The 12,702-nt window shown below is 27.4% G+C and overlaps 2 protein-coding genes across 2 annotated transcripts; both read left to right on the plus strand.

Moving 5' to 3' along the window:
* The first annotated feature begins 1,875 nt into the window (after positions 1-1,875).
* On the plus strand, positions 1,876-4,760 carry LOC120359189. The gene is made up of 3 exons (XM_039455907.1): positions 1,876-1,987; positions 2,780-3,041; positions 4,540-4,760. Exons 1-3 carry the CDS (start codon positions 1,900-1,902, stop codon positions 4,673-4,675), a joined length of 486 nt encoding a protein of 161 aa, XP_039311841.1. The 5' UTR covers positions 1,876-1,899; the 3' UTR covers positions 4,676-4,760.
* LOC120359188 lies at positions 4,512-12,590 on the plus strand. The gene is made up of 12 exons (XM_039455904.1): positions 4,512-4,656; positions 4,759-4,849; positions 5,285-6,589; positions 6,755-6,922; positions 7,308-7,427; positions 7,580-7,697; positions 8,508-8,769; positions 11,316-11,432; positions 11,535-11,625; positions 11,763-11,908; positions 12,059-12,191; positions 12,271-12,590. Exons 4-12 carry the CDS (start codon positions 6,779-6,781, stop codon positions 12,319-12,321), a joined length of 1,182 nt encoding a protein of 393 aa, XP_039311838.1. The 5' UTR covers positions 4,512-4,656; positions 4,759-4,849; positions 5,285-6,589; positions 6,755-6,778; the 3' UTR covers positions 12,322-12,590.
* The last annotated feature ends 112 nt before the right edge of the window (positions 12,591-12,702 follow it).

Raw genomic sequence — 12,702 nt, forward strand, 5'->3', positions numbered from 1 at the left:
TATTTAAAGCGATTAATTCGAATTACCAAAACCCACCTTTCAGATATTTAATAGAATTATGAAATTTGTAAAAAAAAAATTTTATCTATAATGTTCCATGTAATAATGTGTATAAAATTTAAATAAAATTGATAAGTACAAAATACTTGAAGTAAATAGCAGCACTGCACGCAATGTAACCGTTTGTTTATGTTCCTGAAATCCTTGAATTAGTGTGCACTTAAAATGAAATAGATATATATTTGAAAGTTAGTGAAAGGAAGAAGAAACGTTCCAGTGCAATCTGGTGCAGGAACAGAAAACAAACGGTATGTATATTTTTATTATCATAATATTGTATGGTATTATATATAATGTACATATAATATTTTAAAAAATTTTTATAACTAATTTGTCTTTTGAAAAAACAGAAAGTTTACACACACACACACACACACACACACACACACACACACACACACACACACACACATACGCACGCACACACGCACGCACGCAAGCACACGCACGTTCACACGCGCGCGCGCACACACACACACAACTTTTATTATTTATATGTGAAATTAAAAAATAGAATATTTCGGAAATGTAAGTATGTATAAATCAAAGACGTTTTCAACAAATAATTGCGTAATATTTACCAGCAATGCGTATTTGATTACTATTACATTAAATTTTCAAGCTAGCAACTTTTCTAAGGAATGAAACGTTACTTGAGACAGCTCACACCAGACTGAGTAGCATCACAACCTGTTGTACTCTCGCACCTGCGCAGTCCATACAAGTCCCTCCACAAAGTATTGTTTTGTGGGAAATAAACATCTGTTATATTATTTCCATATAGAGAATTGATCGTTTACACATCTCTTGCGAAATAAAGGTATAAATTTTTTTCTCTTTTACCACCCTTTTTCATTCAGTCTACATTGCATTTAAATTAAATTGGACAATTTGTTCAAAAAAAATTCAAAGAAAAAAATAAATTTATTGAATATTCATCTGACAAACAAAAGAAATAAGCAAATTTATCTTTTTTCTATCAGTTTTATTTTAACGTTCATGAAGAAATGATCTGTATAGACTGTCTGCATATCAGCCTTAATCGGTTACTATTGCTCACAATTGGTCTATGGCCTTATCAGCAAACTATACTTGTTCGACTTCATTTCTTTTTATTTTTTGGAATTTTAACGACTTTTATTCTAGTTCAGGTACATTTATATTTTTAATTATATCATTATGTAACAAATACTATATTAAATTTTAATATGTATGTGTCATTCTAACTGCAAATAAATGCACAATGATAAATATATATTGATAGAAAGATTAGAGTTTATTTATAATATTAGCATTGAAATCTTTTTGTTTACAATTTATTTTACAATTAAAATCATATACGTTATAATAAATATAAAGATTATTAATTACTATTTACGTTAACTTCATATGGATTTCTTATATCTTATTTCTTATTTCCTATATCTTATTTCTTATTATGCATTAAAACATGCAATCGGTAATTCACGACTAACAACATTTTCAGAAAAAAAATAGCAATATTATGAAATTCATTGTAAACAATATCTTTTGCAGTTTACAGTATTACTTACTTTTAAATATACTCTGAATTTACTCATTGAGGTCCTTTCCTCTGCGTTGTTTTTCGCTGTTTTGGCGATTAAATACTTTTCATTTAATTTTAAAATCGAAATCGTAAGTGTATGATATTATACATATATTATGTAATATGCTTATAAACAGACAAACCTTTACAAAATGCAGATTTAAATATATATAAATATGATATAAATATATATTTTCTCGAGTGTAATTAAAAAAATAACGAGAAAATTTTGTTAAATATAGATAAAATGTTTGTTGGAACAACTGCAGCATATGTATAATGAGCTAATTGATAAGAACGAAATTGATATTATAAAAAAGCATGCTAGATTTGCAAAACGTTATGCGATTGCGTTAATATGTAAGGCAATGGCTTTTGTTGCAACCTATATTACACGAAACATATGTCAAAAGTTAGGTTGAGTGCCAAAAAGAAATAACGTAAGAGAAAAAATTGTTTATTACTAATACAACAATTGTACACACCTACTTGATTTCTTTAAATTGTATTAAAATCCCAATTATTTCCTAAGTACTTTTGATACCAAAAACAAACTTTGTTTAATATTTTCTGCATAAAAATCCGCCGCTAGACTTCGTTACTCGCAGATTTATTCTCGCAATAATTATAAATCAATGAGAAAAAATTGAACAAAGAAAAATAGAGAAGAAACAGACAGAGGGAAAAGAAGTGTAAACTGTATGTCATTAAAATGCCGCAAATTGAAAAACATTTAAAAGTTTCAGCAATTTTACCTTCTTAACCCAACCCTTTACTCGCACCAAGTGATTTTTAAAACGTGGCTAAATTTTAATGATTTAAGGAAAATAAGAAATTGAACAGCAATTAAATTAGTCAGCAGCAAATTTTTATGCAAAAGGCATAAAAGAGCTTGTGTCTCGATAGTAAAAATCACAGAAAAAATAACGTTTATGTAAAAAAATAAAAAGTAGGTACGTACCAGTAATAAAAGTTAAATATTCTGTCAGTAATAAAAGTTTTCTGTTCTTATTTTATTTTATTTTTGTATGCCCAATAAATCTTTACTTTTGACATATACCTCGTATTTCTAAGCTAATTAAATTTACTTTACAAGTAATTAAGTTAGTAATGTTATTCACCTTTTAAATAAAATAATTTTTAAATATGCAGTGACAGTCATCTTAATCATATTCACTTTAAGTTTATGCTATTTTTGGCCGCTTATTTCCAATATTCTGTTCTCTACGAATGTGACTCAATTACGTCCAATGCCGATTATGTTTGAATATTTCATCGATCAAAAAAAATACTTCTATTTGATATTGTTCCACTCGTTCGCAGCCTTTATCATAGGATGTACGGCAATATTAGCAACAGGAGCAATGTTAATAATTTATGTAAAGTATGTTTGCGGAATGTTTCAAATAGCCAGGTAAGAGAATACATACAAAGCAAAATAATGAAAACCTGAAAAAACAAAAAATTAGAGAAACTATACAAAGTGCGTTAAATTCCATTATTCAGTCAAAGTATTGAAATTTGTCCAAAATTTTTCATCTGTCTTAAAAATACTTCTATTGAAACAATAAAACATTTCAGAAAGGTTTCGAAATATCTTTGCCATGTGTCAGAGATATCACTGACAAGGACAGAAGGCGGTGACTCATCCTGGAGTTTCGACTAAAATTTTTTTAATTATTTTAATAATGAGAAAAAAGTTTACATCTATCGGCGTTTAATTGAATAAGCTTTAGTTTCGGAGTAATAAATTTGTAAAAATTGGCCATATCGCGGCATACCGTATAAACCGTCCCCGTAACTTTCCTTCCAACCAATGCAGTTGGCTCCGTGACTTAGGTGCTTGCTTCACCCGGATAAATAAGTAATAATAATAAAAAGTTATTTGTCATAGATAACATATAAAGACAACGTATTTATATTATTATTATGATTTATTATTTTAAATATTATTTGAATTAAAGTTCCCCCAAAATTAAATTTAAATTAATGTTTAGAATGTGATATTAAATTAAATTTTTTATTTCAAAAATTTGCATACTATATCAATATCATCAAAATAAATAAACATAAATAAAAACATTATTAAAAAAAAATTATTGCTTATCTCCGGGAGCAAACCCGGATCTTATGATTGTGAAGCAAGCATCTAACGCACAAAGCCAACTGCATCGACTGTAAGGAGAGTTACCGGCAAGTCTTATACGGCGCGCCGCCGTATGAGCTTTCTCGGTATGGCCAATTTTCAAAAATTTATTACTCCGAAACTGACGCCTATTCAATCAAACGCCGGAAAACGTAAACTTTTTTTCATCTGTATAATAATTTAAAAAATTGGGATCAAAATCCTAGGGTGAGTCACCGCGTCTTCCCCTTGTGAGATAGCAAAATGTCTGCGATCATTGCATTTGAAACTTTGAAGAAATATTGTTGATCGTAATTCTTCGAATATAATAATATTTTAAGGTATAATATTATATTCAAAAAGTTAAAATTTTATTATTCATAAAAATTACAAATAAAATGTAATTAAGTTTATTTTATGTTTAATTTATTATTTGAAATCGATTAATATAAAAAATGTAAATGTAATTTTTAAAATATTTAATAAAAAGAATGCATATACAGGGTGTTGTTAAAGTTTCGAGACGGCGGAATATCTAAAAAATTAAGCATTTTACGAAAAAGTGTTTCAGATAAAAATTGTGAGATTTAAAAGGATCTATTTACTGAGGTTATCAGTTTGATCTTGGATGTCATCGCCAAGGAAATGTGAAAGATTGAAATCTTTCTGAAAGTTTTTTTGCAACAATTATTATAAGATATACAACACAAACTATATGCGAATTTCAGTATTTGCAATTAATTTCGGGACGCAAAATTAATTAGAATAAACAATAAATTGCTTGTAGTTATCGAATAACACGAGTAATGACATTCAAAAATCAAGAAAATAAAAAACTGCAAAACGAGAATTTGATTTGTAAAAAAATAATTCGTGCCGTGGATATGCAGCGTAAAGCTATGCAGTTGGTATTTATACAATAGTAATTGTATATGTATTTGTAATAACGTTAATTGTTATAACGCACATAAATGTATGCACATATAATATTCTTGTTCTATTATAGATTTGGCGACAAGTTTACATCTACATTTCATATAACGTTCTGTGTTATGATAGTAGTTGGAATAACTTGCGCAAGTCTTAATTTATTTCAGGTAAGTACTGTCTTACGTTTTTAAATATACTTACGCCTAATAGTAGCAATACTAATTTTCATAGACAATTATGATTAATTATTAATTTGTTGTATACTATCAATTTCATTTTTACTGAGAATGCCTTTGTATTTTAGATTTGTCAAATAATATCATTCGAATATGATACTGTAAAACTGACCTTGAACGTAGGATTTTTTATCGCACTAGTTACATACATGATAATATGCAATTATTGTGCGCAAGAAATGACAGATTATAGTAATGATATATATTTTGCCGTGTACGAAAAATATTCATACGATAATATTGTGCATATTCGTCTTACAGAATATTACAATAATAAACACTGTTATTTAATTAAAATATGAATGAAGTAAAAATTATTCTCAATTTTTCGTCTTTCTTTAAATATTAATTCGCATTATGGCGCAGGTACAGTATTCAATGGTACATGGCTCCAATGAAAATACAGAAAATAATATTATTCTTATTGCAAAGAAGTACTAAAGTATTCCATATACAAGTTGGTGGAATATTTGTAGCGTCACGAGAAGGTGCAGCTACGGTAAGAAAGTATATGTATTAACTTGTATATTAAATAGTATAATATATTTTGAACCAAAAAAAGAGCTTATATTATTGCAGATATTGAGTACCGTAGTATCTTATTTCACTGTTCTTTACTCTGTAAAGTAGTAATGTAAAATATATTTATTAAAAATATACTGAATTACCTTGAAAAAAACAGAGTTCAATAGATTAGATGGGATTGTAAAGATTTTAAAAGTTAAAAATTATGACATGTAAAACTATAGTTTATAATAATATATAGAAAAATATATTTCACCAGTAACAGATTATTAATAATATTTATTATAAATGAGTCAATAATTGATATATCGAAATGAAAAAAAAAACTAACTGTTTGTCACTGCCGTAAAGAATCAAAATAAAATTTACAAGTTCACGAGCCACGAAGTGAGTAAATAAATGCGTACTAGAAATTCTCAAATTCGCCTGCACGATCTTTGACAAATAATTTACATGGTTTTTTTAATGAGAAATAAGTATTCGTTCAATTAGCTTATATCATTTAATCGAACTAACACAGGTAAAATTGTTAAATTGCGCATGTTTCGATCTCAAAGTGTAATATTTCGTTATATTTTACATTACGTTAAATTAAACAATTTATGCTAAAATTTGAGATAAAAGTTTAAAGAAAACGAAGTTATAAAATGTGTAAATAATGAATTAAAAAAAGAAAATGAGTGATCTACTCTCTCCGTTGTCAAACGCATACACATGATTGTGAAGAAATGATTTGTACCAATTCTTTACACATTGGTAGTATATATATATATATATATATATATATATATATATATATATATAAAACTTTTTTATTATTTATATGTGAAATTAAGAAATAGAATATTTAGAAAATGTAAGTATATATTAATCAAAGATGTTTTAAACAAGAAATTGCATAAAATTTACCAGCAATGCGTATTTGATAACTATTACATTGAATTTTCAAGCCAGCAACTTTTCTAAGGAATGAAACGTCACTTGAGACAGCACGCACCAGACTGAGGAACATTACAACCTGTTGTACTCTCGCACCTGCGCAGTCCATACAAGTCCCTCTACAAAGTATTGTTTTATGGGAAATAAACATCTGTTATATTATTTCTATATACAGAATCGATCGTTTGCACCATTTGCGAAATAAAGGTATACATTTTTTTTCTCTCTTACCACCCATTTTATTCAGTCTACATTGCATTTAAGTTAAATTGGACAATTTGTTTAAAAAAAAAATTCAAATAAAAAAATAAATTTATTGAATATTCATCTGTTAAACAAAAGAAATAAGCAAATTTATCTTTTCTCTATCAGTTTCATTTTAACGTTCATGAAGAAATGATCTGTATAGACTGTCTGAATATCAGCCTTAATCGGTTACTATTGCTCACAATTGGTCTATGGCCTTATCAGCAATCTACACTTGTTCGACTTCAATTCTTTTTATTTTTTGGAATTTTAACGACTGCTATTCTATTTCAGGTACATTTATATTTTTAATTATATCATTATGTAACAAATACAATATTAAACTTTAATATGTATGTGTCCTTCTAACTGCAAATAAATGCACAATGAAAAAAATATATATTGATAGAAAGATTAGAGTTTATTTATAATATTAGCATTGAAATCTTTTTGTTTACAATTTATTTTACAATTAAAATCGTATACGTTATAATAAATATAAAGATTATTAATTACTAATTACGTTAACTCTATATGGATTTCTTATATCTTATTTCTTATTTCCTATATCTTATTTCTTATTATGCATTAAAACATGCAGCCGGTAATTCACGACTAACAACATTTTCAAAAAAAATAGCAATATTATGAAATTCATTGTAAATAATATTTTTTGCAGTTTACCGTATTATTTACTTTCAAATATACTCTGAATTTACTCATTGAGGTCCTTTCTTCTGCGTTGTTTTTCGCTGTTTTGGCGATTAAATACTTTTCATTTAATTTTAAAATCGAAATCGTAAGTGAATGATATTATACATATATTATGTAATATGCTTATAAACAGACAAACCTTTTCAAAATGCAGATTTAAATATATATAAATATGATATGAACATATTTTTTCTCGAGTGTAATTAAAAGAATAACGAAAAAATTTTGTAAATATAGATAAAATGTTTGTTGGAACAACTGCAGCATATGTATAATGAGCTAATTGACAAGAACGAAATTGATATTATAAAAAAGCATGCTAATTTTGCAAAACGTTATGCGATTGCGTTAATATGTAAGGCAATGGCTTTTGTTGCAACTTATATTACACGAAACATATGTCAAAAGTTAGGGTGGGTTGAGTGCCAAAAAGAAATAACGTAAGAGAAAAAATTGTTTATTACTAATACAACAATTGTACAAACCTACTCGATTTCTTTAAATTGTATTAAAATCACAATTATTTTCTAAATACTTTTCATACAGAAAACAAAATTTGTTTTATATTTTCTACATACACAAAAATCTGCCGCTAGACTTCGTAACTCGCGGATTTATTCTCGCAATAACTATAAATCAATGAGAAAAAATTGAACGAAGAAAAATAGAGGAGAAGCAGACAGAGAGCAAAGAAGTGTAAACTGCATGTCGTTAAAGTGCTGCAAATTGAAACACAGCTAAAGTTTTCAGCAATTTTACCTTCTTAAGCAACTCTTTTATAGCCTACTCGCACCAAGTGATTTTTAAAACGTGACTAAATTTTCAATAATTTAAGGAAAATAAGAAATTGAACAGCAATTAAATTAGTCAGCAGCAAATTTTTATGCAAAAGGCATAAAAGAGCTTGTGTCTCGATGGAAAATATGCACAGAAAAAATAACGTTTATGTAAAAAAATAAAAAGTAGGTACATACCAGTAATAAAAGTTAAATATTCTGTCAGTAATAAAAGTTTTCTGTTCTTATTTTATTTTATTCTTTTATACCCAATAAATCTTTACTTTTGACATATACCTCGTAATTCTAAGCTAATAAAATTTACTTTACAAGTAATTAAGTTAGTAATGTTATTCACTTTTTAAATAAAATAATTTTTAAATATGCAGTGTTATTCATATTAAGCGCATCCACTTTAAGTTTATGCTATTTTTGGCCGCTTATTTTCAATATTCTGTTCTCTACGAATGTGACTCAATTACGTCCAATGCCGATTATGTTTAAATATTTCATCGATCAAGAAAAATATTTCTATTTGATATTGTTCCACTCGTTCGCAGCCTTTATCATAGGATGGACTGCGATAATAGCGACAGGAGCAATGTTAATAATTTATGTAAAGTATGTTTGCGGAATGTTTCAAATAGCCAGGTAAGAGAATACATACAAAGCCAAATAATGAAAACCTGAAAAACCAAAAAATTAGAGAGGCTATACAAAGTGCGTTAAATTCCATTATTCAGTCAAAGTATTGAAATTTGTCCAAAATTTTTTCATCTGTCAAATACTTCTATTGAAAAAATAAAACATTTCAGAAAGGTTTCGATATATCTTTGCCATGTTTTAGAGATGTCACTGACAAGGGCAGAACGTGGTGACTCACCCTGGAATTTCGACTCCAATTTTTTAAATTATTTTAATAATGAGAAAAAAGTTTACATCTACCGGCGTTTAATTGAATAAGCTTTAGTTTCGGAGTAATAAATTTGTAAAAATTGGCCATATCGCGGCATACCGTATAAGCCGTCCCCGTAACTTTCCTTCCAACCAATGCAGTTGGCTCCGTGACTTAGGTGCTTGCTTCACAATCATAAGATCCGGGTTTGCTCCCGGAGATAAGCAATAATTTTTTTTTAATGAGTGTTTTTATTTATGTTTATTTATTTTGATGATATTGATATAATATGCAAAATTTTTGAAATAAAAAATTTAATTTAATATTACATTCTAAACATTAATTTAAATTTAATTTTGGGGGAATTTTAATTCAAGTAATATTTAAAATAATAAATCATAATAATAATATAAATGAGTTGTCTTTATATGTTATCCATTATAAATAACTTTTTATTATCATTACTTATTTATGCGGGAGCAAACCCCGATCTTATGATTGTGAAGCAAGCATCTAACTCACAAAGCCAACTGCACCGACTGGAAGGAGAGTTACCGGCAAGGCTTATACGGCGCGCCGCCGTATGAGCCTTCTAGATATGACCAATTTTCACAAATTTATTACTCCAAAACTAAGGCCTATTCAATCAATGCCGGAAGACGTAAATTTTTTTTCATCTGTATAACAATTTAAAAAATTGGGATCGAAATCCCAGGGTGAGTCACCGCGTCCTCCCCTTATGAGATAGCAAAGTGTGCGATCATTGCATTTGAAACTTTGCAGGAGTATTATTGATCGTAATTCTTCGAATATAATAATATTTTAATGTATGATATTATATACAAAAATTTATAATTTTATTATAATAAAAATTACAATAAAAATTACAAATAAAATGTAATTGAGTTTATTTTATGTTTAATTTATTATTTGAAATCGATTAATATAAAAAATGTAAATGTAATTTCTAAAATATTGAATAAAAAGAATGCATATACAGGGTGTTGTAAAAGTTTCGGGACGGCGGAATATCTCGAAAATTAAGCATTTTACAAAAGAGTGTTTCAGATAAAAATTGTAAAGTTCAAAAGGATCTATTTACTGAGGTTATCAGTTTGACCTTGGATGTCATCGCCAAGATCAGATTACATTAACTTTTTTAAATAAAACAGCCTATTTTCGATTATAGAATCTCATAACTCGTGTCAAGAGCTTTCCAAAACACTATAAATAAGATTCTTATTGTTAAGTACTTTCCGTATTATGAGGTTTGTAAGCTACAGTCTACTGTAACTTTCAAGCCCATTAACTCCGAAAATACTTAATAAAAAATAACTTCTTTATAATGTTTTAAAAAGTTCTTGTCAATTAAGTACAGGAAAATTCAATAAAATGTATAGAATGGTAGGAAATTGCCGATACGTCTTAATTAGTTAACTACTGATACTTTAACATTTTATATCTTTTATTGTATTTTCTTATAGTCAATTTCGAGAACATTTCAAAAGAATATAATGTTTTTTAATTAAGTACTTTCCTAGTTGATGGGCTTGAAGGTTACAGTACACTGTAACTTTCAAGCCTCGCAACTCGCAAAGTACTTAGCGACAATAAGCTTATTTATAGTGTTTTGGTAAGCTCTTAATACCAACTATTAGATTCTAGAATCAAAAATAGGGTGTTCTATTTAAAAAAAGTTAATATGATTTCAATCTGACCTTAGCATCGCCATCCAAGATCACACTGATAATATCAGTAAATAGATCTTTTTAAACTAGACAATTTTTATCTGAAACACTTTAACCCAAAATGCTTAGTTTTCGAGATATTTTGCCATCCCAGAACTTTTATAAAACCATGTATATAAATATATATACATATAAAAATATATATATACATATGATACATAGATGTATAAAAATAAGTCCTATTATATAAATTTCACATATGTAGCACGAATAGACTTAAAAAATTTTTTCTCGTCCAATCGGCGAGAGTAACAAAACAAATTTTCTGCTTGGCTATATTGCCTAAGCAAAAAATTTCTCCAATTTCATAAAGCGCAATTAAAAAATTTACATGTGATAGATTTTAAAAACAATTTCATTAAAACATTTTATATAACAAATTGCAGAATTTTTTCAGAAATGCTGCATATAAAATGTGAAAGATTGAAATCTTTCTGAAAGTTTTTTGCAACAATTATTATAAGAAGTGGAACACGAACTATATGCAAATTTCAGTATTTGCAATTAATTTCGGGACGCAACCTTAATTAGAATAAAGAATAAATTGCTTGTAGTTATCGAATAACACGAGTAATGACATTCAAAAATCAAGAAAATAAAAAACTGCAAAACGAGAATTTAATTTGTAAGAAAATAATTCATGCCGTGGATATGCAGCGCAAAGCTATGCAGTTGGTATTTATACAATAGTAATTGTATATGTATTTGTAATAACGTTAATTGTTATAACGCACATAAATGTATGTACATATAATATTCTTGTTCTATTACAGATTTGGCGACAAGTTTACATCTACATTTCATATAACGTTCTGTGTTATGATAATAATTGGAATAATTTGCGCAAGTCTTAATTTATTTCAGGTAAGTACTGTCTTACGTTTTTAAATATACTTACGCCTAATAGTAGCAATACTAATTTTCATCGACAATTATGATTAATTATTAATTTGTTGTATACTATCAATTTCATTTTTACTGAGAATGCATTTGTATTTTAGATTTGTCAAATAATATCATTCGAATATGATACTGTAAAACTGACCTTGAACGGAGGATTTTTTATCCCACTATTTTCATACATGATAATAAGCAATTATTGTGCGCAAGAAATGACAGATTATAGTAATGATATATATGATGCCGTGTACGAGAAATATTCATACGATAATATTGTGCATATTCGTCTTACAGAATATTACAATAATAAACACTGTTATTTAATTAAAATATGAATGTAAAAAATTATTCTCAATTTTTCGTCTTTCTTTAATTATTAATTCGCATTATGGCGCAGGTACAGTATTCAATGGTACACGGCTCCGATAAAAATACAAAAAATAATATTATTCTTATTGCAAAGAAGTACTAAAGTATTCCATATAGAAGTTGGTGGAATATTTGTAGCGTCGTTACAAGGTGCAGCTACGGTAAGAAAGTATATGTATTAACTTCTATATTAAATAGTATGATATATTTTGAACAAAAAAAGAGTTTATATTATTGCAGATGTTGAGTACCATAATATCATATTTCACTGTTCTTTACTCTGTAAAGTAGTAATGCAAAATATATTTAATAAAAATAGAACAAATTATCTTGAAAGAAACAGAGATAGATTAGATGGGATTGTAAAGATTTTAAAAGTAAAAAATTATGACATGTAAAACAATAGTTTATAATATATAGAAAAATATATTTCACCAGTAACATATTATTAATAATATTTATTATAAATGAGTCAATAGTTGATATATCGAAATGTAAAAAAAAACGAACTGTTTGTCACTGCCGTAAAGAATCAAAATAAAACTTACAAGTTCACGAGACACGAAGTGAGTAAATAAATGCGTTACTAGAAATTCTCAAATTTGCCTGCACGATCTTCGACAAATAATTTACATGGTTTTTTTAATAAGAAATAAGTATTCGTTCAATTAG

Source organism: Solenopsis invicta, chromosome 12 (genome assembly GCF_016802725.1).
Source record: "Solenopsis invicta isolate M01_SB chromosome 12, UNIL_Sinv_3.0, whole genome shotgun sequence".
NCBI lineage: Eukaryota > Metazoa > Arthropoda > Insecta > Hymenoptera > Formicidae > Solenopsis > Solenopsis invicta.